Source organism: Rhinoderma darwinii, chromosome 13 (genome assembly GCF_050947455.1).
Source record: "Rhinoderma darwinii isolate aRhiDar2 chromosome 13, aRhiDar2.hap1, whole genome shotgun sequence".
Classification (NCBI taxonomy): domain Eukaryota; kingdom Metazoa; phylum Chordata; class Amphibia; order Anura; family Rhinodermatidae; genus Rhinoderma; species Rhinoderma darwinii.
The window spans coordinates 17,903,127-17,929,022 of NC_134699.1; the positions used below are offsets into that span (position 1 = coordinate 17,903,127).

Below are 25,896 nucleotides of genomic sequence, written 5' to 3' on the forward strand. Positions count from 1 at the left end.
AAAAAAAAAACAAAAAAAAAGAAACACTAGGACAGTGGTCATTAGGGCCTAAAATCAGGGATAGTGATGACTTTCATTGGAAATTTCGGGAAAGAAAAACAAACTTACTGTTCTGCTTGAAAGCCGGAATCTTCTCAGACCAAGGGACGGACAGCGACTGCATCTGACATGAGCCCTGGACACACGTGAAGCCGCTGGGACAGCAGTGCTCATGATCGTCACAACACACCGCCTAACAAGACAAGATCACACGTCACGGCAATCCCTCCAAACCCCGCTACCCACAGGCTGCTGCTACCAACCTTCTCATAAGGGCAACAACCCCACTCTCCGGAGGGCAAGCGGCAGCACGTGGCAGTGCCAGGGCAGCTGGCTGTATCATCACATTTAACAGTGGCTGCAGAGGAAAGAAAAATCATAAGATCCGAGTTACATTGTGACAGCAACAAACGGCTTACCGTTACGACAGTCTCCAGACGGCCATGATATCGGGGTAGCCCGTTACTTACGCCACAACAACAGTATTAGTTAAACATCCCATAACCGGTCAAAGAATTGAAATTAATGGCATCCGTTCCCCACACAAAGTTCTACAATGAAGGGGCCACAGAAGTGAAAGACTTTTCCAATGACAGAGTTAAAGGGCGCAAAGTAAAAAAACAGGTGAATTGCCCCTCAGTTTCAGCACTTTGTGGGGGGTCCCAGGTCATAGACCACCCATTGTGAACCTTTCCTTAGGTCGTCACCTACAAGGTCATGTCAAAGGTGAATAAACTTAACTAGACATTGTCGGGGCATGCTTGGAGTTGTAGTAGCTGAAGAGCAACTTTGCCAACCACTGTATTAAGGCAACGTGTTTTTGTTTGTCTGGAAGATCAGCAGCAGATACATCTTAAAGGGAAGGTGTCACGAAATGTATATATATATTTTTTTTATATATATATATATATATATATATATATATATATATATATATATATATATAATATTGCTTTTAGTAGGATTAAAAAAAAAAAAAAAAAAAAAAGTGTTCGTGTTGTACTTTATTCTTGCTTTTACTTCTCTACGGGGGCTGCCATTTCTTTAGTCTCTGTATGTGTCGATTAACGACACGTACAGAGATGGAATACGGCACATATATCCCCATAGAGAATGCAAACAGGAGCCGTTCCATTCACTATAGTGTACGCCGTCTGTGTGGGAACGGCGCATGCGTTGCTCCCACACAGGCCAAATGGTCGGTCTTTGCCAGAGCGAAATCCAGTGCCATTTTCATGTGGACCGGAAGCCGCGGCCGGACAGTAAGATGACTTCCGATCGCGGCTTACCGCCATATGTTCAAGGCAGCAAAGACGCAAGGAATAGGAGCAGAGGCGGTATGAACAGGTAAGTTATGTTAGTGTTATACTGTCTGATTACCACTGTATCTAATCCTCCTACACTGTGCATTTGCTCAGAAAATGGCGGTACACAGTGTAGGAAGTTTGAAGATTCAACCCCCTCCTTTCTCCTGGCACTAGCCAGAATAAGGGGGGGGGGGGATTGTGTGAGGACACTGGAGCGAGTGTGTACCCCAATTTTGCAGCATAAGCATAAAGCAATGAGGTTGCTTTACCACAATGCCAATGCTGCAATTTTGGGAATTGCTCCCTCTAGTGCCCAGCACATGGAAATGTTATAAATTAGAATCTAATTTATAATATTTCCTGACTTGTTAGAAAAATTAAACCCCAAAACACTAGCGACATATTCCCTTTAAACATTACAAGCACTAAGTCAGACAATCTTCAGTCACACAACGGAGGCTGTTACCTTCTTCACGTACAGCTGGGATCTTGCTGTACATTGGAATCTCCAAGTTTGCACTGACACACTTCTTATGAGGGACATCACAGGTGGTCCCAGAAGGACAGCAGTGGACAAAGTCATCGCAGCACACCGCCTGCAAAGCAGTCAGACACAAGGTGGAGTAAAAAAAGGGTTTTTGCCCATACCCATCTCAGGCGTCACCCCCAAAAAACACTTACAGACAAGAAGGGGCAGCAGCCATAACGTTTGTCCACATTTTGGCAGCAGGTCGTACCGTCAGGACAAGTGGATCCGTCGAGACAATTCACATCCTGGACGATTTCTGTCAAGTTGAAAAGAAATGATTTACAATTTTTAAAGTGAACATAATAAACTCAAATCTGGAAATCTTATAAAAATTCCACATATTGAGAGAACGCACACAATGTGCTCTTCTTAACCTTGTCCAAGCCCCTGAGACAAGACCTCAAAATAAATAAAAAAAAGATAAGAAAAAGCCTCCGATCCATCAATTGTTGGCAGGAATTTTACAAATTTGGCACAAAAAAAAAAAAAACAAACCGAGACCGGATCAATCAATCACTATCCCAGCAAGCACTTGTTTAATTATTATTATTTTTTTTTAAGTGTGTTCATGTGTATAACCCCATGTTCCTGCATACACCATATACCAGGTATTGATTCACTCTTAACCAACAAGTTGGAGATTCCTTACATTTCCACCTACACGTCAGTTCAGCTCTACTAACGCTACCATTACCCCTCTATATCCAACTGGAATGGCTTCAAAGAGGTGAAAACGCCAACTCACATTTATTAATCTTGCAGATTTTGGTAATTACATCAAATACTTCAGCACCACTGGGAGATTGTGGGACAAGGCCACTTTATATGGAGTACTAGACTTACTTTCTCTAGGCAATCTCTCCAACAGAGATCTGAATAGTGTGAAAATGCTTTAGTTATTCTCTAAAGAGACGGAATCATTGCGGAAACACCAACTGTGATGGTGTCCGCAGTAAATGGTTTATACAATAGCTGGAGCTGCCTGATTCCAAGTAAGACTTCAAGGCGGTTTCCCAAACGATCACATACCGGGTTTGGACTGAGAACTATTGACCATTACATTAATCAGAGTATAAAACAAAGACAAAAAAAACCAAAAAATAAAATTTGATTTTGGAGACATAACTACGAAACATTGTGGGTATTATACTTAGTCTAGAAATAAAACAAAAACAAAAAACAATTTTGATGTCTAGTCAGATCTTAACCCCTTCACAACTGCCACTCGGCTGGATACGTTCTAACTGCCTATGCCCCTTGCGGTTAGCACATGTTTAAACGTTGAAAGCCTGGAACGGTTTTATTGAGTGAAGTGCTGCTCTCATGTTGGCCAGGGTGATGAGCCCTGGCATACAACCCCCCCCCCCACTGCAGATAGTGACACCCACAACCCCCTGTAGATAGCACCACCTAAACTCCCTCCAGCATTGGAATCCCCAGCTGGTGCTCTGGCTGAGAACTCCCCTCCTAGAGGGAGCCCCCCCGCCATCTCTCCATCTCTGCTGTAGATCGTGCCACACCTCCTGCAGACAGCATCACACGCCCCACTGTAGAAAGAACCACCTGAACTTAGTCTAGGAGCAGATTCCCCGGTGTCAGATCGCACTGTGTCTGAGATTCTGCTGCTGGAGAAGCCCCTGGTGCCACTATCCATATATGGACAGACATCAGGGGCTTCCTGTAGGAGCAGACTCTTTGGCCACAGGGACTCCGCTCCTACAGGGAGCTACAGTGCGATTTACAGGAAGGGGATGCCATTTACTGGGGGTGTTGCTATCTACAAGGGGGGGGGGCGGCACGGGATACTGCAGCATTATATCTACAGGGGACACTGATGTGATGTTTACATTGACACTGTGGCACTGTAGGCATTCCCTACAGGGAGAACTGCCAATGTCAACATGGGCACTGTGGTAGTTTCAGGGGGCTTGCACATAAAAAAAAAAGTGGATTTAAAGTTTAGGGATTGGTCTGCTCATAATAAAAATGAACACAGAATTAACCTAGTCTATAAATGAAAGCCTCATAAGTCTTGTAAAAAAAATAAAAAAAGTAAAATTAGTTGTGATATTCAAAGCGGTTCCAGAGATATCGTTTAAAGAATTGCATATCAAAAATGGTCAATTTGACGTTGACACAGGGGCATCAGAGACCCTGGATCATGAAAGGGTTAAAAAGTATTCAATTCAGATTACATGAGATGAAGTGCAGGGGTTTCTTTTTTGGGTGGAGGGTAAATGGCACAAAAACAGTCACACCACTAAATTAATTAGGGGCAAACTTCGTACAAAATAACCATAAACGGGGTTGCAAACAGGCAAATTGTGGCCCCCTATTAGGTCTGGTCACTTTAGATTGAATCGCGGCACTCACCGGCACCGACCAGCTTCATCCTGGATGGAAGTGTCTTGGCCAAAGGAACTTTCCCATTCTCAGAGACGCATTGGCCGTGATCCAAGTCGCAGACAGAGGCATGTGGGCAGCAATGAAGGTGATCATTACAGCAGGTCGCCTACAGATATAAAGAAAGCGGAAAGCAAATCCATTATCAGGTCTACTTGAGTATTAAACTTAAAAATTTAATTCCCTTGGGATTCTACTACAGTGAAGTTTCAACCTTAGGATGTACTTGTATGTGACTGTTAAGGGGTTAACACATTATCACTTACATGTACATAAGCGTTATAGGGAAGTATGGAGCGCGCTGCGTTTTACAGCTGACAACTGGGACCGCGATAACACGGTTCCTGGCTGTTTGACCCCTCAAATGCTGCGGGCAATCGCGACCACAGCATCTGAGAGGCTGAGAGATTGACGGCCCCATCCAACAGCTCATTGGTGCCCCAACATGACCAGGGGTGCATTTGCGGTGTGCACCCTTTTTTATAGGAAAAATGGGAAAAGTAAATATAACATTGGTATCGCTGCATCTGTAAAAGTCAGAACTATATACCCATTATTTAACTCACAGGGAACGCTGTAAAAAAATTGTTTAAAAAAAAAAAAAAAAAATTACAGCTCTGAATTTGGTGAAACTATTTTTTTAACCCCTTAATGACCAGGCCATTTTACACGTGGAGACACAGGATTATTTTTTTTTTGTTTCAAGTTTTCTAAAAGACTCGTAACTTTGATTTTGGGAATCAGTCGACATCGCTGTATAAGGATGTTTTTTTACAGGACGAGTAGTAATTTTAAATTGCTCCAAATTTGGGTGCATAGGATATTAACTTTATTGTAAGAATTTAAAGTAAGCAGCTATTCCAGCATGGTTTTTCACGTTTTAAATTTACACCGTTCACTATGCAGCATAAACATGTTACCTTTATTCTATGGGTCAGCACGATTACTGAATACGTAAAGGTTTCCCTACGTTCGTAAAACAAGAACTTTAAAAATAACAAAAACCTTACTGGTCTGTGCATCGCCGCATTCCAAGAGCCAGAACATAATTTTTCGTCAATGTAGCCATATGAGGGCTTGTTTATACAAGAAAAATGGCCATTGTTTTTTGCATTTGTCGTACGCGGTTCATCCGGCAGTTTAATTAATATATCAACTTTATGGTTTGAGTTGTTGTGAGACAAAGTACTTTACTGTAATCTTTTTCGCCCACTAGGGGACTTTACCATGCAATCTGCTGATGCCTTATGTAACTATTAGGCCATACCGCTATTAGGCCATACCGCTATTAGGCCATACCGCTATTAGGCCATACCGCTATTAGGCCATACCGCTATTAGGCCATACCGCTATTAGGCCATACCGCTATTAGGCCATACCGCTATTAGGCCATACCGCTATTAGGCCATACCGCTATTAGGCCATACCGCTATTAGGCCATACCGCTATTAGGCCATACCGCTATTAGGCCATACCGCTATTAGGCCATACCGCTATTAGGCCATACCGCTATTAGGCCATACCGCTATTAGGCCATACCGCTATTAGGCCATACCGCTATTAGGCCATACCGCTATTAGGCCATACCGCTATTAGGCCATACCGCTATTAGGCCATACCGCTATTAGGCCATACCGCTATTAGGCCATACCGCTATTAGGCCATACCGCTATTAGGCCATACCGCTATTAGGCCATACCGCTATTAGGCCATACCGCTATTAGGCCATACCGCTATTAGGCCATACCGCTATTAGGCCATACCGCTATTAGGCCATACCGCTATTAGGCCATACCGCTATTAGGCCATACCGCTATTAGGCCATACCGCTATTAGGCCATACCGCTATTAGGCCATACCGCTATTAGGCCATACCGCTATTAGGCCATACCGCTATTAGGCCATACCGCTATTAGGCCATACCGCTATTAGGCCATACCGCTATTAGGCCATACCGCTATTAGGCCATACCGCTATTAGGCCATACCGCTATTAGGCCATACCGCTATTAGGCCATACCGCTATTAGGCCATACCGCTATTAGGCCATACCGCTATTAGGCCATACCGCTATTAGGCCATACCGCTATTAGGCCATACCGCTATTAGGCCATACCGCTATTAGGCCATACCGCTATTAGGCCATACCGCTATTAGGCCATACCGCTATTAGGCCATACCGCTATTAGGCCATACCGCTATTAGGCCATACCGCTATTAGGCCATACCGCTATTAGGCCATACCGCTATTAGGCCATACCGCTATTAGGCCATACCGCTATTAGGCCATACCGCTATTAGGCCATACCGCTATTAGGCCATACCGCTATTAGGCCATACCGCTATTAGGCCATACCGCTATTAGGCCATACCGCTATTAGGCCATACCGCTATTAGGCCATACCGCTATTAGGCCATACCGCTATTAGGCCATACCGCTATTAGGCCATACCGCTATTAGGCCATACCGCTATTAGGCCATACCGCTATTAGGCCATACCGCTATTAGGCCATACCGCTATTAGGCCATACCGCTATTAGGCCATACCGCTATTAGGCCATACCGCTATTAGGCCATACCGCTATTAGGCCATACCGCTATTAGGCCATACCGCTATTAGGCCATACCGCTATTAGGCCATACCGCTATTAGGCCATACCGCTATTAGGCCATACCGCTATTAGGCCATACCGCTATTAGGCCATACCGCTATTAGGCCATACCGCTATTAGGCCATACCGCTATTAGGCCATACCGCTATTAGGCCATACCGCTATTAGGCCATACCGCTATTAGGCCATACCGCTATTAGGCCATACCGCTATTAGGCCATACCGCTATTAGGCCATACCGCTATTAGGCCATACCGCTATTAGGCCATACCGCTATTAGGCCATACCGCTATTAGGCCATACCGCTATTAGGCCATACCGCTATTAGGCCATACCGCTATTAGGCCATACCTCTATTAGGCCCCCGACTACCATGGAAACAGACAGCACCAGGCGATTTCTTTGCTAGGGACGCCAGTGGGGTAACAGAAGGATCTCCCTCTGTCAAACACATTAGATGTCGCTATTGACAGTGGCATCTAATGGGTTAAACTACAGAATTACAGCGCGCTTAGATTGCGGAACTTACGGCAAGAGCCAAGCAGTGTATAACAGCCATGCTCCTGCCGCTGGTCGCATGGGTACACTGGCAGTACCCCACCCGATCAGAGCGACTGATACATCCATCACTATGTGGGAACTAACACCTGCTTGTGATTGAAATCTGCCGCTCGTCATTTAGGGGTTAAAGTAGGAACATCTATAAAAAAAAACAAAATTTAAAAAAAAAATGTATCATTTGGTATCACCATAATCATATGGAGTGGCAGAATAACATTAAGTTGTCATTTTTACTGCATGGTGAAATCTGGGGAAAAATAATAAAATAAAAATAAAAGTAAGAATAGTTTTTCCAAAAATTAAGCCAACCAATAATGTTTGGCCCAGTACATTATATGGTACCATTAGAAACTACAACTCCTCCTGCAAAAAAAAAAAATATGCCCTCACCACTTTTGACAATCTAAAAAAAAGTTATGGCTCTTGGAATGCAACGAGTAAATAGAAAAAAAAACAAAGACACACAAGACTTTGTCCTTAAGGAGTTAAAGCAGTATTACATCACAGAAGCGCTAGGATGGTACATAACTACTTGGTGGGGGTCCGACTGCTGGGATCCCCACCGATCCTGAGAATGAAGGGGCTGCAGCACTGGTTTAGCATGGTGGCCTCTTCATCACTCGAATGGGCTGTGCTACATTTGTGAAGATCCTAGTAATAGGTCCTCTTTCTAAGACAGGGCATCTTCACACAGATTATTTTCGAACGTTTTTCATGCCAAAAAAAACAGAAGCAGAACGCCTTCAAACATCTGCCCATTGATTTCAATAAGAAAAACTGTGCATAAAACGACTCTGGGTCCAAAACAGTCAGGGTCCTCCTATAAACCTCTGCACTCGTGTATACAGTCGGCTTGTACGATATGGGGTTCACAGTGCAGTGGACTTCTCTATATTACACAACTTCAATCCCCCAAGTCACCCGCACCTCACCTGGAGGAAAGGGCAGCACCCCCAGCTTTGGTCAGCCATCTGACAGCACGTTGCATCATTTGGACATTCTGAACTTCCATCAGGGCAGACTATGGCCGACAGGTTTGAAGCTGAAAGAGAAGCAGAGTGAGCGCGTGCAGAGAGGTCAGACACGAATAAGTAACTGATCGAGTTCTTACCTGGGACACAATGACCATCTTCAGAGCAATGGCTGCCAGAGGGACAGCAGTGATGTCCATCCTGGCAAACTGTTCCCTGGTCATGGAAAGAAATGAACATCTCGTCAGTCAGTTGTACATGACGGGTATGGTGGGCGGCTCACTACGCACCGCAAGTTCAAGTCCGTAACACCATTAAAAAAATAAATCTGCTAGACATAGTGCAAGGCCTGAAGGGGTGAGGATTGACTTCGTTTGGTGGTCGGTGTATTCATGCCACGCACTTGGCATAACCGTATCATTTTTTGCCATGATTGTTCCTTTAAAATCGGTTCCCGACCGATGGCTAGGTATTTATGGCCAGCAGTTAGGGTCCTTAAAACCCGTGCCATAAATTGTTTACAATGTGGGTCTTAGCTTGCTGCCTGAGCGATCGGGCAGCTGAAAGTCAGGTCTCCGGCAGTCAGTGACTGCCGGGGACCCTGAGGAGGAGAAGATCGAAGCAGCTTTCGCTTTGTATCTTCTCCCTCTTCTACACCGCGCTCAATGAGCAGCGCCGCTGCCTCTACTTGTCACATGATCCCTGGGTGCTGTTCGTGGCAGACTGCTGCTGGGTCTTACTAGAACAGCCCTATTAGTGACAATAGTCACTATGAGAAGGCTGATTTCCCCCGTCACTGCTGTGCAGCCCCAGTTACTGACATGGGGTAAAAGAAAAAAGGTCCCCAAAGATCTGTTGACCTTTGAGGAACAGACAAAAAAATAAAATAAAAAAAAGACAAAATGCGTACGCTGCAGTGAATGGAACGGCTCCCGTTATGGGGTTGTACAGTGGTAATCACAGTATAACACGACCATACACAAATATAACTTACATGCTCCTGCCGCCGATGCTCCTAGTCCTTGCGTCTGAACATATGGCCGGAAGTAGTCGTCTTACTGTCCAGCCGCGGCTTCCGGTCCACATGAAAATGGCGCCGGACGTCGCTCGGACGAAGACCTTCCTTTTGGACTGAGGGAGTGGCGCATGCGCCGTTCCCACACAGACGGCGTACGCTATAGTGAATGGAACGGCTCCCGTTGGCATTCTCTATGGGGATGTATGTGCCGTATTCCATCTCTGTATGTGTCACTAATCGACACATACAAAGACGGGGGAAAAAAAAAAGGCAACCCCCATAGAGAAGTAATAAGTAGAACATGAGAACACAAATAAAATTGATGGTAATATATTAAAAGCAATATTATATATATATAAAAATTAAATAATTCATAACACCTTCCCTTTAAGCCTAAAAAAACTCAATAGCAAAAAGGATGTGTATAAAAAAAAAAAAAAAGAAACCTGCATGGTCTATGGAAAAAAAAACACCGCAAAACTCACGTCACTAGCCCAACAAATAATTCAGGTTATAGCCGATTAACTAACGAGTGCTAAAAAAGGATAAACGGTGTCTGGTCGTGAGAGCAAAATAGGCCAGTCCTGAACGGATTAAAGCATAGTATATCATGGCTACCACTTGCCCATTACTGGCAGATACAATGTCACAGTAGCCACACCAGAGAACATTGGTGGTCCAATAAGAAAATTCTCTGCAGCTCCTCTAATACCATCTCATGTATACAGAGAATTTGAGATTACCTGGGCAAAAGGGCAGCAAGCAGGTCCTCCCTGTGGAGTACCAACACAGGAATATTCCTCAGGGCAACCCTTGTCATCAGAGCAGGAAATCCCAGACGTGATCATTGGGAGAGAAGAAGACACAACCTGGATATAATGAGAACATATCTGGATTATAGAGGACCAGTTTCTGTTAAACATATACCCATAACCACCGCTAAGGGGCCCGCACTCGGGCGAGAGGTCGGGCTCCCTGGTCTAGCACAAAAATCGACATAGTTCCTGAGAGTCACAGGGGAATTGGTATTGAAGTATTATTCAGTCACTCATGTGGTGATAATATGGGGTGATAATATGGGGTAATGTGGAGGTTTTTCAGTAACAGTATAATGGATTAGTCAATCACTGTGTAGTGGAAATATGTGGCATGGTGTGGCAGCATTATTCAGTCACTATGTGGTGGTATAGTGGTATTATTGGCCTTGGTATACTGGCTTTTGTTCAGTAACAGTATAAGGGTACTATGTGGTTATGGTGTGCTGGTATTATTCAGTAACAGTATGGGGTATTATTCAGTCACTATGTGGTTATGGTGTGGTGGTATTATTCAGTAACAGTATGGGGGTATTATTCAGTCACCATGTGGTTATGGTGTGCTGGTATTATTCAGTAACAGTATGGGGGTATTATTCAGTCACCATGTGGTTATGGTGTGGTGGTATTATTCAGTCACTATGTGGTGGTATCATTTGTCCCTTAGTGGTATTATTGGCTTTTCTTCAATAACAGTATAGTGGTATTATTCAGTCACTATGTGGTTATAGTGTGGTGGTATTTAGTAACAGTATGGAGTCACTATGTGGTTATAGTGTGGCTGTATTATTCAGTCACTATGTGGAGGTATTATTCAGTCACTATATGGTTGTGGTGTGGCGGTATTATTCAGTAACAGTATGCGGGTATTATTCAGTCACTATGTGGTTATGGTGTGGGGGTATTATTCAGTAACAGTATGGGGGTATTATTCAGTCACTGGTTATGGTGTGGCGATATTATTCAGTCACTATGTGGAGGTATTATTCAGTCACTATGTGGTTATGGTGTGGTGGTATTATTCAGTACCAGTATGGGGGTATTATTCAGTCACTATGTGGTTATGGTGTGGGGGTATTATTCAGTAACAGTATAGGGGTATTATTCAGTCACTATGTGGTTATGGTGTGGCGGTATTATTCAGTAACAGTATGGGGGTATTATTCAGTCACTATGTGGTTATGGTGTGGTGGAATTATTCAGTAACAGTATGGGGGTATTATTCAGTCACTATGTGGTTATGGTGTGGCGGTATTATTTAGTAACAGTGTGGTGGTATTATTCAGTCACTGTGGTTATGGTGTGGAGGTATTATTCAGTAACAGTATGGGGGTATTATTCAGTCACTATGGGGTTATGGTGTGGTGGTATTATTCAGTAACAGTATGGGGGTATTATTCAGTCACTATGGTTATGATGGAGGTATTATTCAGTCACTATATGGTTGTGGTGTGGCGATATTATTCAGTAACAGTATGGGGGTATTATTCAGTCACTATGGTTATGATGGAGGTATTATTCAGTCACTATATGGTTATGGTGTGGCGGTATTATTCAGTAACAGTATGGGGGTATTATTCAGTCACTATGTGGTTATGGTGTGGCGGTATTATTCAGTAACAGTATGGGGGTATTATTCAGTCACTATGGTTATGATGGAGGTATTATTCAGTCACTATATGGTTGTGGTGTGGCGGTATTATTCAGTAACAGTATGGGGGTATTATTCAGTCACTATGGGGTTATGGTGTGGAGGTATTATTCAGTAACAGTATGGGGGTATTATTCAGTCACTATATGGTTGTGGTGAGGCGGTATTATTCAGTAACAGTATGGGGGTATTATTCAGTCACTATGGGGTTATGGTGTGGAGGTATTATTCAGTCACTATGTGGTTGTGGTGTGGCGGTATTATTCAGTAACAGTATGTGGGTATTATTCAGTCACTATGGGGTTATGGTGTGGCGGTATTATTCAGTAACAGTATGGGGGTATTATTCAGTCACTGTGGTTATGGTGTGGCGGTATTATTCAGTAACAGTATGTGGGTATTATTCAGTCACTATATGGTTGTGGTGTGGCGGTATTATTCAGTAACAGTATGGGGGTATTATTCAGTCACTATGGGGTTATGGTGTGGAGGTATTATTCAGTAACAGTATGGGGGTATTATTCAGTCACTATATGGTTGTGGTGTGGCGGTATTATTCAGTAACAGTATGGGGGTATTATTCAGTCACTATGTGGTTGTGGTGTGGCGGTATTATTCAGGTACAGTATGTGGATATTATTCAGTCACTATGTGGTTATGGTGTGGAGGTATTATTCAGTAACAGTATGTGGGTATTATTCAGTCACTATGGGGTTATGGTGTGGAGGTATTATTCAGTAACAGTATGGGGGTATTATTCAGTCACTATGGGGTTATGGTGTGGAGGTATTATTCAGTAACAGTATGGTGGTATTATTCAGTCACTATGGTTATGGTGTGGCGGTATTATTCAGTAACAGTATGTGGGTATTATTCAGTCACTATATGGTTGTGGTGTGGCGGTATTATTCAGTAACAGTATGTGGGTATTATTCAGTCACTATATGGTTGTGGTGTGGCGTTATTATTCAGTAACAGTATGTGGGTATTATTCAGTCACTATATGGTTGTGGTGTGGCGTTATTATTCAGTAACAGTATGTGGGTATTATTCAGTCACTATATGGTTGTGGGGTGGCGGTATTATTCAGTACCAGTATAGTGGTGTTTGTTCCTTGTATTATGTGATCAGTTCATGACTGTATAATTTAGAAGATTATTATCATACATCAAGTTTGCTTTTAGATATTTGCCTACAGGCCAAAAGGACTATTTTCACCCCCTGATGTTGCCTTATGTCCTACTCACTGTCACTGATCAGTCCAAGGCGGTCACACAGTAGGGAACCCCATGAGTTTTCGGGAGCCCCCCACAGCTGGAGCTAGAGTCCTTGTAACATCCCAGCCCTGTTACTTTACAGCAGTCAATACAATATGGTGATGGAAGACGGGACAGAATATCAGATTAGAGAAGGTCTTACCGCGTTCTCCGGACAGCACGCATAGGTTTCCCCGTCCGGCAGCTCACAGCACACCTTCTCTTCACCACACGTCGTCCCATCAGGACATTGTACAGCGGCGGCTGAGGCCACCAACAGCAGGAGACACCAAGGAGGGACCATTCTGCGGAAAAATAAAGGGACGCATTAACTCAGCCATCTTCTGTTATCAGGATCGGCTGGAACAGATCTCACATATTCGCCCTTCAGACAAAGCGCTGCGAGCGTATACTTCTACATGGCACCAACAATGCCACTCCTGTGCCAAAGAGGGAGAACGACCCCGTGCACCAGAACAAGGTTTAGGATATGTTCCCCATTATTACTAATTGTCTTTAGAATTGTTCTGGAGGGGGGGGGGGGGGGGGGGGGGTTACATCTTCCTACCTGGGATTCTCTAAGGCCTCATGCGCACGGCCCGCAAACCACAGGCCATGCACGTTGCCGCGTGCATTCATTTCAATGAGTCTGGACCGCAAGATGTGGCCATAATAACACATGTCCCATCTTTTTGCAATCCAGTCTCCTGGGCAATGCACGGACCGTGGAAACCGCAACTCACCCGCAGATTTGCGGGTGAGTTGTGGCCGCAAAAACATTAGTACGCACGGGGCCTAAGTGCTGCACCAAGAATAGCAGACGAGGACAAGCCGATGTGTCCTTCACCTCCATATCTGAACACATCCGTTTATCTGCTTCCTCTGCTACTTTCACTTGTGATAAACCACAGTCACCGCTATCAGTAGATGTGATCCTCCATTATATCACAATCTCCGCCACAGTGATTGAGACAAATTCCCCCAATCACGGCAGCAAGAGATGCGCCCGTGCCACCGTAGTACCAGTCGCCACATACACCGTGACTACAAGTCTGTCAAATCAAGGCTGAATACAATGAACTTCTCAGTTTCTGGGAAAGCCGAGTGGCCACCACTAGAACTGCTCTAACTACTTAATCATAAAGCATAACTAGACCGATCAGAAATACATCTCGTGATCCTTCGTAGTCTAGGAAAGCCGGATGACATCCCTATTGGGAGCTGTAACGGCAGCCGTATTAATGGTCACTCAGCTTTCCCAGAAACAGACAAGACTCCTGCAGGAGTCTTAGTAAATAAAATGCAGCTGGTTGAATGATGAAATACAACTCTTGTATCACTTCCCCCATCCTTAGTAGATGAGTTTAGGGCAGGAGGAGTAATACACGGCGCTACAGAAATCACCAGTAAATCTTATCTAGAAGATAATTGACTGCGCAAAAATCTCACATGACGATCTCGTACAATGGAGGAGTTACAATACAGAATGCACAAGACCCAGTGGCGGATTATCATATGGGCGTTTCGGGCGGCCGCCCGGGGCCCGAGGCTCCCAGGGGGCCCATGGCAGCCCGAAACGCACATTATCCCCTAAATCTATTCAGCGCGCTAGCGCTGCTAACGGCCGAAGATGGGGAGGAGCAGGGAATTCGCCGGGATCCAGGGGTAGGACACGCCTCCCTGACAGTGCGGGCCGCCGCCATTGAGTAACAGAACAGCGACGGACGGCTGTTCTGTTACTCCAAAGCAGCAAGAGAAGAGCCGGCGGGCGGTCACCGGCGCTGAGGTCAGTACAGGATTATCCTCCTGCCCAACTGGTTCCCGACCGCTGGCTGTATTTTTACGGCCAGCGGTCAGGGACGGGTGCTTAAAACCCGAGCCATAGACTTTCTACGGCTCGGGTTTTAACTTGCTGCCCGCGCGATCGGGCAGCTGAATGTCGGGTCTCCGGCTGTCAGTGACTGCCGGGGACCCTGAGGAGAAGACAGAAGCAGCTTTCGCTGCTTCTGTCTTCTCCGATGTCTTCTTACACAGCGTTCAATGAACGCTGTGTACAGGAATAGAGACAGCAGCAGCGGCGCTGTCTCTATTCCTCCCGGTGATCATGTGACAGGTCACATGATCGCCGGGTGCCGTTAGTGGCAGACTGTTGCTGGGTCTTACTAGACCCAGCACAGCCCTATTAGTGACAATCGTCACTGTGAGAGGGCTGATTTCCCCTGTAACTGGGGCTGCTGTGCAGCTCCAGTTACAGTGGAAAAACATGGTGTAAAACAAAGAGAAAGTAGATATAAAGTTCCCCAAAGGTCTTTTTTGACCTTTGAGGATCAGAACATAGTAATAAAAAAATAGTAAAGTGCAAAAAAAAATAATAATAATAAATACACATAAAATACCCACCCCAAAAAAAACGTTCCCCCCCCGCCAATCATTGTTGTAACGCTAGCGCTGACCCAATTACCCTAATATAGACATGTAATATATTAAAATTTACGGTAGACAATGACGATCACAGATAAAAGGTCTATTTTAGGGTAAAACAATGTTATTACCAAAAAAAAATAGCTGAAACGTAAAAAAGCTTATTTTTTTACTATTATTTTCAAACTTTATGAATAAAAATTCTAAAATGGCAAAAAATGTGTGCATAAAAACGATAAAAAACGAAACCTGCATTGTCTACGGAAAAAATGTCGCAAAAATAACGTCGGTTTTATTTTTTTTTAATAAAAATGTGTGTTTGGTGCAACTTTGTAATTACGTTTTATTAAAAAATATTTTCACTTTTTGAGATACAGCTGCTTTGTATCCTGTATCCGTCAGGTCAGCAGGACTGACGGGATCAGTGAAACGGGCCCTGCGCTAAATTATAATCTTAGATGTGATAGATTTGAGGTGGATCCTGCGTGTCACTGATCCCGTCAGTCCTGCTGACCTGACGGATACAGGATACAAAGCAGCTGTATCTCAAAAAGTAAAAATATTTTTTAATAAAATCAATCAATCACACTGATACACAGACATACTATATATATATATAATTATAATATAAAGTTTTTAAATGTGTACATAACCTTGTGGCACTATATACAAGGGGGAGCGCTGTGTGGCACTATATACAAGGGGGAGCTCTGTGTGGCACTATATACAAGGGGGAGCGCTGTGTGACACTATATACAAGGGGGAGCGCTGTGAGGCACTATATACAAGGGGGAGCGCTGTGAGGCACTATATACAAGGGTGAGCGCTGTGAGGCACTATATACAAGGGGGAGCGCTGTGAGGCACTATATACAAGGGGGAGCTCTGTGTGACACTATATACAAGGGGGAGCGCTGTGTGACACTATATACAAGGGGGAGCGCTGTGAGGCACTATATACAAGGGGGAGCGCTGTGTGACACTATACAAGGGGGAGCGCTGTGAGGCACTATATACAAGGGGGAGCGCTGTGAGGCACTATATACAAGGGGGAGCGCTGTGAGGCACTATATACAAGGGGGAGCGCTGTGTGGCACTATATACAAGGGGGAGCTCTGTGTGGCACTATATACAAGGGGGAGCGCTGTGTGACACTATATACAAGGGGGAGCGCTGTGAGGCACTATATACAAGGGGGAGCGCTGTGAGGCACTATATACAAGGGTGAGCGCTGTGAGGCACTATATACAAGGGGGAGCGCTGTGAGGCACTATATACAAGGGGGAGCGCTGTGAGGCACTATATACAAGGGGGAGCGCTGTGAGGCACTATATACAAGGGGGAGCGCTGTGAGGCACTATATACAAGGGGGAGCGCTGTGAGGCACTATATACAAGGGGGAGCGCTGTGAGGCAAGGGGGGGCTGTGTAGTGCTATCCACCGTGGTATGTGTGTGGCGCTCTTTATAGGGGGGGCTTTTTGGTGCTATTTACAAGAGGGGGAGGGCTGTGTGGCGCTCTCTACAGGGGGGCTGTATGGCACTATCTATAGGGGGCTGTGTGTAACGCTCTCTACGAGGGGGATGTGTGATATATAGAGGGGGCTGTGTATGGCGATATCTATGGGGGTGTGTAATATCTACAGGGGCTGTGTGTGGCACTATGTACAGGGGGCTGTGTGTATGGTGTTTTACAGTGTGTGGTATTATATTCAGGCGCGCAGTGTTTGGTGCTATTATATTTAGGGGTACACTATGTGGCACCATGATAACTTTATTTTCGTTTATAGGTGTGGAAATGTTGGAAAAGTGAGGAGACGTCTAAGTGGCAAATTCTGCAGAAATGAGTCATGGCCGGGAGAAGTCGTCATGAGCGCTGGACCGGATGGAGAAGAAAAGAGGAAAAAAACTACTAGAATCTGAGACGTCGTCACCTGTGAGTCACTAGATTTATAGAGAATCTGTCACCTCTCCTGACATGTTTATTATAGGAAATCCTTGTATTTCACAAAAAGTCTTTCTGCAGTCCAGGACTGATAGACAATTCCCCTTGTCAGGAGGTTGTGTCCCTGCACAGTGTGATACTGTCAGTATGTAGGGACACCGCGCTGTGACAAGGGGAATCGTAACACTGTTAATGCTTGCCCAAAAAGGTAGTGTTAAAAATAGTTACGGTGAGGAAGGGGGGCCCAAGTTTGGGTAACAGCCCAGGGCCCATGGTCTACTTAATCCGCCACTGACAAGACCAGTCACTACCTGCGCACCATCAGCTCTGCTGAACCACCACAAGTGTTTCCTTCCCAATATTATAGACCGGGTTCATGTCGGGGCGGTCAGTATAGACAAATAGGGAGTGTTAGCAAAACTGGTGCCAAGAAAAGGTGGAGCAATTTGTTCCCACAGGCCCTTTAAAGAGGCTCTGTCACCAGATTTTGCAGCCCCTATCTGCTATTGCAGCAGATCGGCGCTGCAATGTAGATTACAGTAACGTTTTTATTTTTAAAAAACGAGCATTTTTGGCCAAGTTATGACCATTTTCGTATTTATGCAAATGAGGCTTGCAAAAGTACAACTGGGCGTGTTGAAAAGTAAAAGTACAACTGGGCGTGTATTATGTGTGTACATCGGGGCGTGTTTACTACTATTACTAGCTGGGCGTTGTGTATAGAAGTGTCATCCACTTCTCTTCACAACGCCCAGCTTCTGGCAGTGCAGCACTGTGACGTCACTCACAGGTCCTGCATCGTGTCGGCACCAGAGGCTACAGTTGATTCTGCAGCAGCATCAGCATTTGCAGGTAAGTAGCTACATCGACTTACCTGCAAACGCCGATGCTGCTGCAGAATCATCTGTAGCCTCTGGTGCCGACACGATGCAGGACCTGTGAGTGACGTCACAGTGCTGCACTGCCAGAAGCTGGGCGTTGTGAAGAGAAGTGGATGACACTTCTATACACAACGCCCAGCTAGTAAAAGTAGTAAACACGCCCCGATGTACACACATAATACACGCCCAGTTGTACTTTTACTTTTCAACACACCCACTTGGACTTTTGCAAGCCTCATTTGCATAAATACGAAAATGGTCATAACTTGGCCAAAAATGCTCGTTTTTTAAAAATAAAAACGTTACTGTAATCTACATTGCAGCGCCGATCTGCTGCAATAGCAGATAGGGGTTGCAAAATCTGGTGACAGAGCCTCTTTAAGGATGAAAGCAGTAATCTGGTTGCTATGGGCAACATCGCCACTATTCCTTTGCACCAGTTTTGAGAGAACATTCCCCAATGACGAAAAAAAAAAAAAAAAAAAAGTCTGCAGATACGGCGCTGTTTAAGGTATAACTGCTTCTGATTTTCAGCCGTTTAAGCTAACTAGTGTTTTTTTGGTAGCTTTTTTTCATAGTCAATGAAAAACGGCACCAAAAAAAAAAGTCTCAGGAAGTGACATGCACTTTTTTATGTGCCGTTTTTTCAAAGCTGCCGCGCTAAACAAAAACGCCCCGTATGAACAGAATGCCGTCTTTCCCATTGGTCAGTTGGCAGATGTTTGGAGGCGTTCTGCTTCTGATTTTTCAGCCTACAAATAAGCAGTGTGAACATACCCTTAAAACCAGAATGATAAGACTCCCGCATCGTCGTACGACTACACCTGATGAGTCACGTCAGCCGGCCATATGTAGGCCACATTCACATCTCGCAGAGCAAAGCTTGCTATAAATGCACCAAATACATTAAGAGCTGTGCGCCGCGTAATACATCTGCTGCATTTTCTGCCAGTGTAAATTACTTTAAGCCTTTCCGTATATTCCCCATTTGGCCTCATTTATTAAATCCTTCTAACAGAAGACCACACCTTGGCACCTGTAGCAACCAATCACAGCACAGCTATCATTTCTACACACCAGTTCAGAAACTAAACCTGGGCTCAAGATTGGCCGCTCTCCAAATGTGACTTCATCTGGAAGTCCCCTAAACAACTAGAACAAGGGCGGCCGTGGACGTGCTGAACACGGCGCCCAACTGTAACCCTGCCGCCACGCTCCCGGCTAAGCCCTCAGACAAGTAGCAATTGTAGGTTGCCATAGAGGAGATTTCTGGGAACGTCCCTCTAAGGGTATGTGCACACGATAACTGCAATTACATCTGAAATTACAGAGCTGTTTTCAGGAGAAAACAACGCCGTAATTTCAGACGTAATTACATGTACTCGCGTTTTGCGAGGCGTCAATTACGGATGTAATTTGGAGTTTCTATCATTCTCTCAGAACATCCACCTAATGGGTCGGGTACTGATCAGTGCTCATGCCCAGTAGTCATGTCATGCCAGGCGTCCATGTATATGGTGGCTGCCCTGACTGTCCACAAGACTGACTGTTGTAACGTGAGCATTATATGCCGCAGGTTGGCAGATCACTGCCCACACGGATCAACATTATAGGACAGTCAGTTTTATAGCAGTATGCAACACTAGAAACCTCACTGACCACCTAAGAGCTGCTCAGCAGTGTAAACACTGGGGGCATAACAGCAAGGTCCAATAAAAATGGATCAGCTCCTGAAGGACCTCCAAGGCAAGTTGAGCTCTACCGAAGCCAAATAAACCGGTATCCCTGATCCTACACAGATGCCCCACAAGTCCATCAGCAGACTAGTTTACTATTTTACAGCAGCCTGTAGTGCTGCATATTTACCCTAAACAGCAGCCTGTATTCTGATGAAAGATTTCACACAATAGAGGAACTGGTTCAATAGCAGATTAAAAAATAAAAATCTTACGATTGGGTCCCACATTTTTTTTTGATATGAACAGTGACTCCTCTCACCCACATTAACAGTCTACAATACAGGGGCCCCCAACTTGATCAGAAGAGTCCCCCTTTACTCCATTAACTCTTAGCTCAGCCCTATAGGTCCCGTGCATTATATTCCTATTACACACCTTGGTTTATTCTGGTCACATGACAAATCTTCTGTAAATTATGCCTTAGGTGCCAGGAGTCACAAGAGTGTCAACAAGGAAGTGAAAGAAAAATCGGGAACTGAGTCACGCTGCCCCCTCCTCTCCAGCAGGAAATCCCCCACCCAACGCTGATAAAGCAAATCAACACCATAAAATAGCGTACATGAACACATTTCAGAAAACTTCTATAACAATCCAGTGGTCGCCAATTTGTGGAACTACGACTCCCAGCATGTACCAAGAGCTTGCAGCAGAACGGATTGACAATTCCAGGGGTCATCATCCAGATTGCCCAGACTTCTGAACGGCAAATCTACTTGGAGATGTGAGGCCATGGAACACATCACTGCAGAACCTCGCAAATAAGGACTCTTGGAAAGCTGGGTGCCCTGCCCTGTAGGGCGTGTAGTGATGGCAGCCATCTTTATTTCCATGTGTCCGGTTCCGCTTTTGAGGCCACATTTATCCCCAGGGGGTATTACAATGTAAGGAGGTGGACATTGTCCTGATAAATATTGGTATCTAGAATCACTGTCAGTGCTGCCCTGTGGAGCCTCACCCTCAAGGTGCCATGGAGCAGCGTGCACTGAACCGGGGCATAGGAAGGCGTGGTTGTTACTCTAGTCCACAAACCAGACGTGGCCAAAATATCTATACTGACTCCACACAAATTGTAGAAAAAAAAAGTAACGAATACTATTAGTTCACTACATAATAAGGTGCACAGGAGGGACGTGTTCCCGCATATACAGGACAACCTGGATAATGTGCGAGTGATAGGGGTATATTCACACGCAGTCAAAAACGTCTGAAAATACAGAGCTGTTATCAATGGAAACAGCTCCTGCTTGTCAGACGTTTAAGCCACTTGCAATCTTTGCGGCATTTTTTGTTTTTTAACAGCCGTTTTTGGAGCTGTTCTCAATATGAACAAAAAGTCTTTAAGAGCATTCCAAGTAGTGACTTGCACTTTTTCGCACCTCTTTTTACGCGCTCGTTTTTCAAGACTAAAAAACGGCCCATCGGAGCAGAAAGCAGTTTTTCCCCAGTGAAATCAATGGGCAGATGTTTGGAGGCATTCTGCTTTCCAATTTTTCAGCTGTCTTTCAGCCCGAAAAACGGCCGAAAATAGGCTGTGTGAACAGAACCATAGAGTAAAGGCCCTTTAACACGAGCCAATGAGTGCAAACCAGCGGCCACGTGACTGCTCGTTCCCAATCATTGCCCTGTGTAAACAATCTGCCGATGAAGCAAATACTCGTTGATCAGCGGATCGGATCATTTTGGCCCCATGCAGACTACCCAAATTTTGATCCACAATTACAGATGCGTAACTTCCATCAAAACAGATCCATTCATTTCTACAGCGCACGGACACCTTCCCGTATATTTATGGTGTACAGGCCATAGAAATGACCCCCCAAAAAAGGACATGTCCTGTTTGTTGAGTTTGCAGACCGTACTCCTATACTTTATAATGGGAGCACAGCCCACAAATACAGGCGGCCTTCCGCAGCAGTCTGTGCCCGTAATGACAATATGGCAGTGGGCAAACAATATTGTTGTAAACAGGGAGACGCGCTGCCGACATGATGGAAATGTACGGAGACAGGATCGGAGTAACGAGCGCTCATCCCCAGACGTTACTGATCACTGCTCCTTGCGAAAGGAGCAAACGAGCGCCGATCAACGAACTGTCTCATTGATCTGTGCTCATTTATAAGGACCAAATTGGCTGTTGAAAATGGACCTTACACAGGATCGGCCACCTGCGGATTACATCATTTAGACTGCAGGTGCCTCAATCTGGCACTTTATATATTTGTTCGTCTTTTAGACACCATTAGACATATCAGGCAGTTAGTTTTGCTGTCTGATATGCAAATAAGGCCTTGGACTGTCAAGAGGGCGGGAAACACCTGTCACCTTATAAGGGGTAACCGCCCACTTGACACTCAGAGGCCTCATTTGCATATTGGACACCAGAACTTATGGCCCCATTGTCTCATGAATGGGCTAGGAGGAAAAAAAAAAACACAGAGCACCAGAATCGGTGAAGCGCCTGCGATTAACTGAAATGGCAACTGCAGTTTTTGGGTAGATGACAAGTCCTCTAAGTATCACTACAGGTTATAAGGTGCCATCCATAGTATAACCCGTAGTCACGTTATCACTGGCACGTCATCCAGGTTTCTGCATCACCCGTATTGATAATCTGTATACTCAAAGACATTTATCCCGTATACTCGGGACTGGTCGTGTTTATACCATGGGTGATCGCACTTTCCTTGTATGCGATGTCCTTTTAACTATTATATAGAGAACTAATAAATTCCTCGTTACGTCTAGATACAATTTGTGCAGAGCGTGAGCTTGTTTTGGATAGTGCATTAAGCTGTCAATATGCGGGACAGTGGCTGACAACAGCGAGTAGACAAACTTCACAACCCCTGAAAACCAGATCACACACTGCGACACTTCAAGAATTACAATACTCAGGTGTGCCAGTCTGCCAACCCCTAAACTCCAGGGTGAACCCCTGAGTCCTGTCACAATCCTAGACCAACATTACCTAATTGGAAAAGCTGAATGATAACAGAACAGTTCTACTTTCCCAGACACCTGGAAAGCAAATCTCACCTGTTAAGCCTTGTTCACACTGGATGCTCCTTTAGGAGCCTCCACATTACAGATCTGGCCAAGACCACTAGAAATAACAGCATGCTGCACTTATGTCCACGGTAAAACTACAGAGACCCCAACAGAACCCACAGGAGTCGCTGGTTCCCGTCAGCCAGCACCAGCGTCCTTGGAGAAACAGGTCACTTCTGGGTTTGCCCTTTTCTGCTCCTCTGACCGAGCAGAACAGAAAGACCCAACACAGGTGTGAACACAGCCTTATGCAGCAATATGGAAAGAGTCCAGGAAAGCTGGATAACAACAAAGCAGACAAGACAACGCCTAAAATATCAAATGTAGCAGAGCTGTAACAGTCATTTAAAGAAAGTGCATCATTTCCTAACATAGAAAGACCCATAACAAGTTCACATTGATAAGGGGCAAGTCCCCATAAACATTACATGAACCCCACCAACTCCTGCAGGAAAGAAGGATCGGGCATTTAAAGAATATCCAATACTTAGTTCCCGCAGGAGATCAGATCTGTGGCAGCAACTTATTGTCCTCTCCTCCATGAGAACATGTGCGCTCCACCAGGGCAGGGGGCAGTGATCAAGAAGACAGGCATTCAGCTGACAGCTATCCCACCTTCTGCCCAGAGACCCCCCACAGCTCTGAGCAGAGGGGATACAGCATTTGAGCACCGACACCTCAGCAGTACAAACACAACTTTTATTGTATTCCAATAGGAGGAAGATGGTGCCACATTGATAAATTAAGACATCATTACCGTAGGTCATTGACCAGCATTGTGATAACGGAGAACGCCCATGTAAAACAGACAAACTAGACTTACTACACTGAGTTGTGCCAAATGACAAACTCAGCTCTGCTGCACCTGTGAAGAAAACCATCTAGATGGGAAAAAAAACAGCTAAACACAGCGCTGGGGAGAAGAAGGAAGTGGATTGTAACACCACAACACCACGGCGGAGACATCACACAATGGCCGCAGCTCCTCACCTGTCTGCAGCGTCTGGGACTCTTTCTTCGCCGCCGCAAGCAGGTTACTTCTTATAAGCGGAGCCCCGCCCTCTCTTCGTTTCTATTGGCTGTCTGGTCAGTCGCTCTCAGAGGTGCTTTATTAGTCACACGCTGTAGGCGTCACATGATCACACCGCTTAGAGTCACATGACAGTGCACATGATTACAGGGAAGCTAAATAGTCTGCGGGCTGTGACTCCCAGGGCATGCTGGGAGCTGTGGGGGCATGGACGCTGGGAAGCCGCTGACCACAGCTGTAACATGGAGATAGATTGTAGAATTTACTGGTTATAAATTAAATGTATTCAGTTTTTATTAAGGATGACGACATTTTTGTCACTGGCCATTAGCTAGGTTGGCTTGCGATTTAAAGGAACACGCCAGGAAAAACGGATGCTATAACTAGTGCAGGGGGTGGAGCATGACAAAATAATTGTTTTTTTATGTTCTTTGAATACCTGTGTCATGCTCCGCCCCCTCAGGCTCTGCACTAGGTTTAATATCAGTTTGGCATGGAATGTCCCTTTAAGAGAATATTTAAAAAAAAAAATTTGATTGAGGACAAGCACCTAAATTGCAACCGTGTAGGTTTATGGCCTTTAGATGGCGCCATTTGCTGACAGTGTGTGGCTATCTTGTGTTTTTAGGCCTCGTTCATATCTGTTTTGGAGGCTCGGTTAGGGGCCTCCTTTGCAGATCCGGACGAATATCGGAAACAATAGCACAGCATGCTACTGTATTGTTTCTGGTAACACCACAAAAATCACAGATATCACGAAAGAAACCCATTCAATGGGTTCCGTCGCCAACCGGTTGTGTCCGTTATGCAACAGAACCGGCGCTGCTGGTATTTCTCTTCTGTTCCTGAGACGGAACACACCGATGCAGGTGTGAACCCGGCCTTATATTTCAGCTGTGTTTTGCACATTTTTTATATATTACATATTTACTTCATGACATTGTGGATATCTGTCGGGTTTGAAAATTTTCTGGGACGGTTGCATAACAAATATATTTCCTCTGCAAAGTTCACAAGAGGAAACCGCTAAATATTTAAAGAGGAAGTGCAACTGATAAATTAATATGTGGCCCATATCTGAAGTCAATCTTTTTCAAGATATTTTATATCTATCTATCTATCTCTCTCATTATCTATCTATCTATCTATCTATCTATCTATCTATCTATCTCTCATATCTATCATCTATCTCTCATATCTATCATCTATCTATCTATCTCATATCTATCTCATATCTATCTATCTATCTATCTCATATCTATCTATCTATCTATCTATCTAATATCTATCTATCTCATATCTATCTATCTATCTATCTATCTAATATCTATCTATCTAGCTCATATCTATCTAGCTCATATCTATCTAGCTCATATCTATCTAGCTCATATCTTTCTATCTATCTCATATCTATCTATCTATCTAATATCTATCTCATATCTAATATCTATCTATCTATCTATCTATCTATCTATCTATCTATCTATCTCATATCTATCTATCTATCTCATATCTATCTATCTAATATCTATCTAATATCTATCTATCTAATATCTATCTATCTAATATCTATCTATCTAATATCTATCTCATATCTCTCTATCATTCTATCTATCTATCTATCTATCTATCTATCTATCTATCTATCTATCTATCTATCTATCTATCTATCT

The 25,896-nt window shown here is 44.5% G+C and overlaps 1 protein-coding gene across 2 annotated transcripts in view; it reads right to left on the reverse strand.

Annotated features, from left to right (window-relative positions):
- Positions 1 to 24,291, reverse strand: part of GRN (granulin precursor) — a 36,283-nt gene extending 11,992 nt beyond the window's left edge. Inside the window, exons 1-10 of one of the 2 annotated variants that reach the window (XM_075846933.1) lie at positions 24,184 to 24,291; positions 13,326 to 13,467; positions 10,184 to 10,309; positions 8,563 to 8,638; positions 8,384 to 8,493; positions 4,249 to 4,387; positions 2,028 to 2,131; positions 1,813 to 1,942; positions 303 to 397; positions 109 to 232 (exon numbers count right to left, since the gene is read on the reverse strand). In XM_075846933.1, coding sequence (XP_075703048.1) covers positions 109 to 232; positions 303 to 397; positions 1,813 to 1,942; positions 2,028 to 2,131; positions 4,249 to 4,387; positions 8,384 to 8,493; positions 8,563 to 8,638; positions 10,184 to 10,309; positions 13,326 to 13,466 — 1,045 coding nt within the window. In that variant the 5' untranslated portion in view covers position 13,467; positions 24,184 to 24,291. The remainder of the gene's footprint in view (positions 1 to 108; positions 233 to 302; positions 398 to 1,812; positions 1,943 to 2,027; positions 2,132 to 4,248; positions 4,388 to 8,383; positions 8,494 to 8,562; positions 8,639 to 10,183; positions 10,310 to 13,325; positions 13,468 to 24,183) is intronic. The other variant, XM_075846934.1, reaches the window with a different exon arrangement.
- Between the last annotated feature and the right edge of the window lie 1,605 nt (positions 24,292 to 25,896).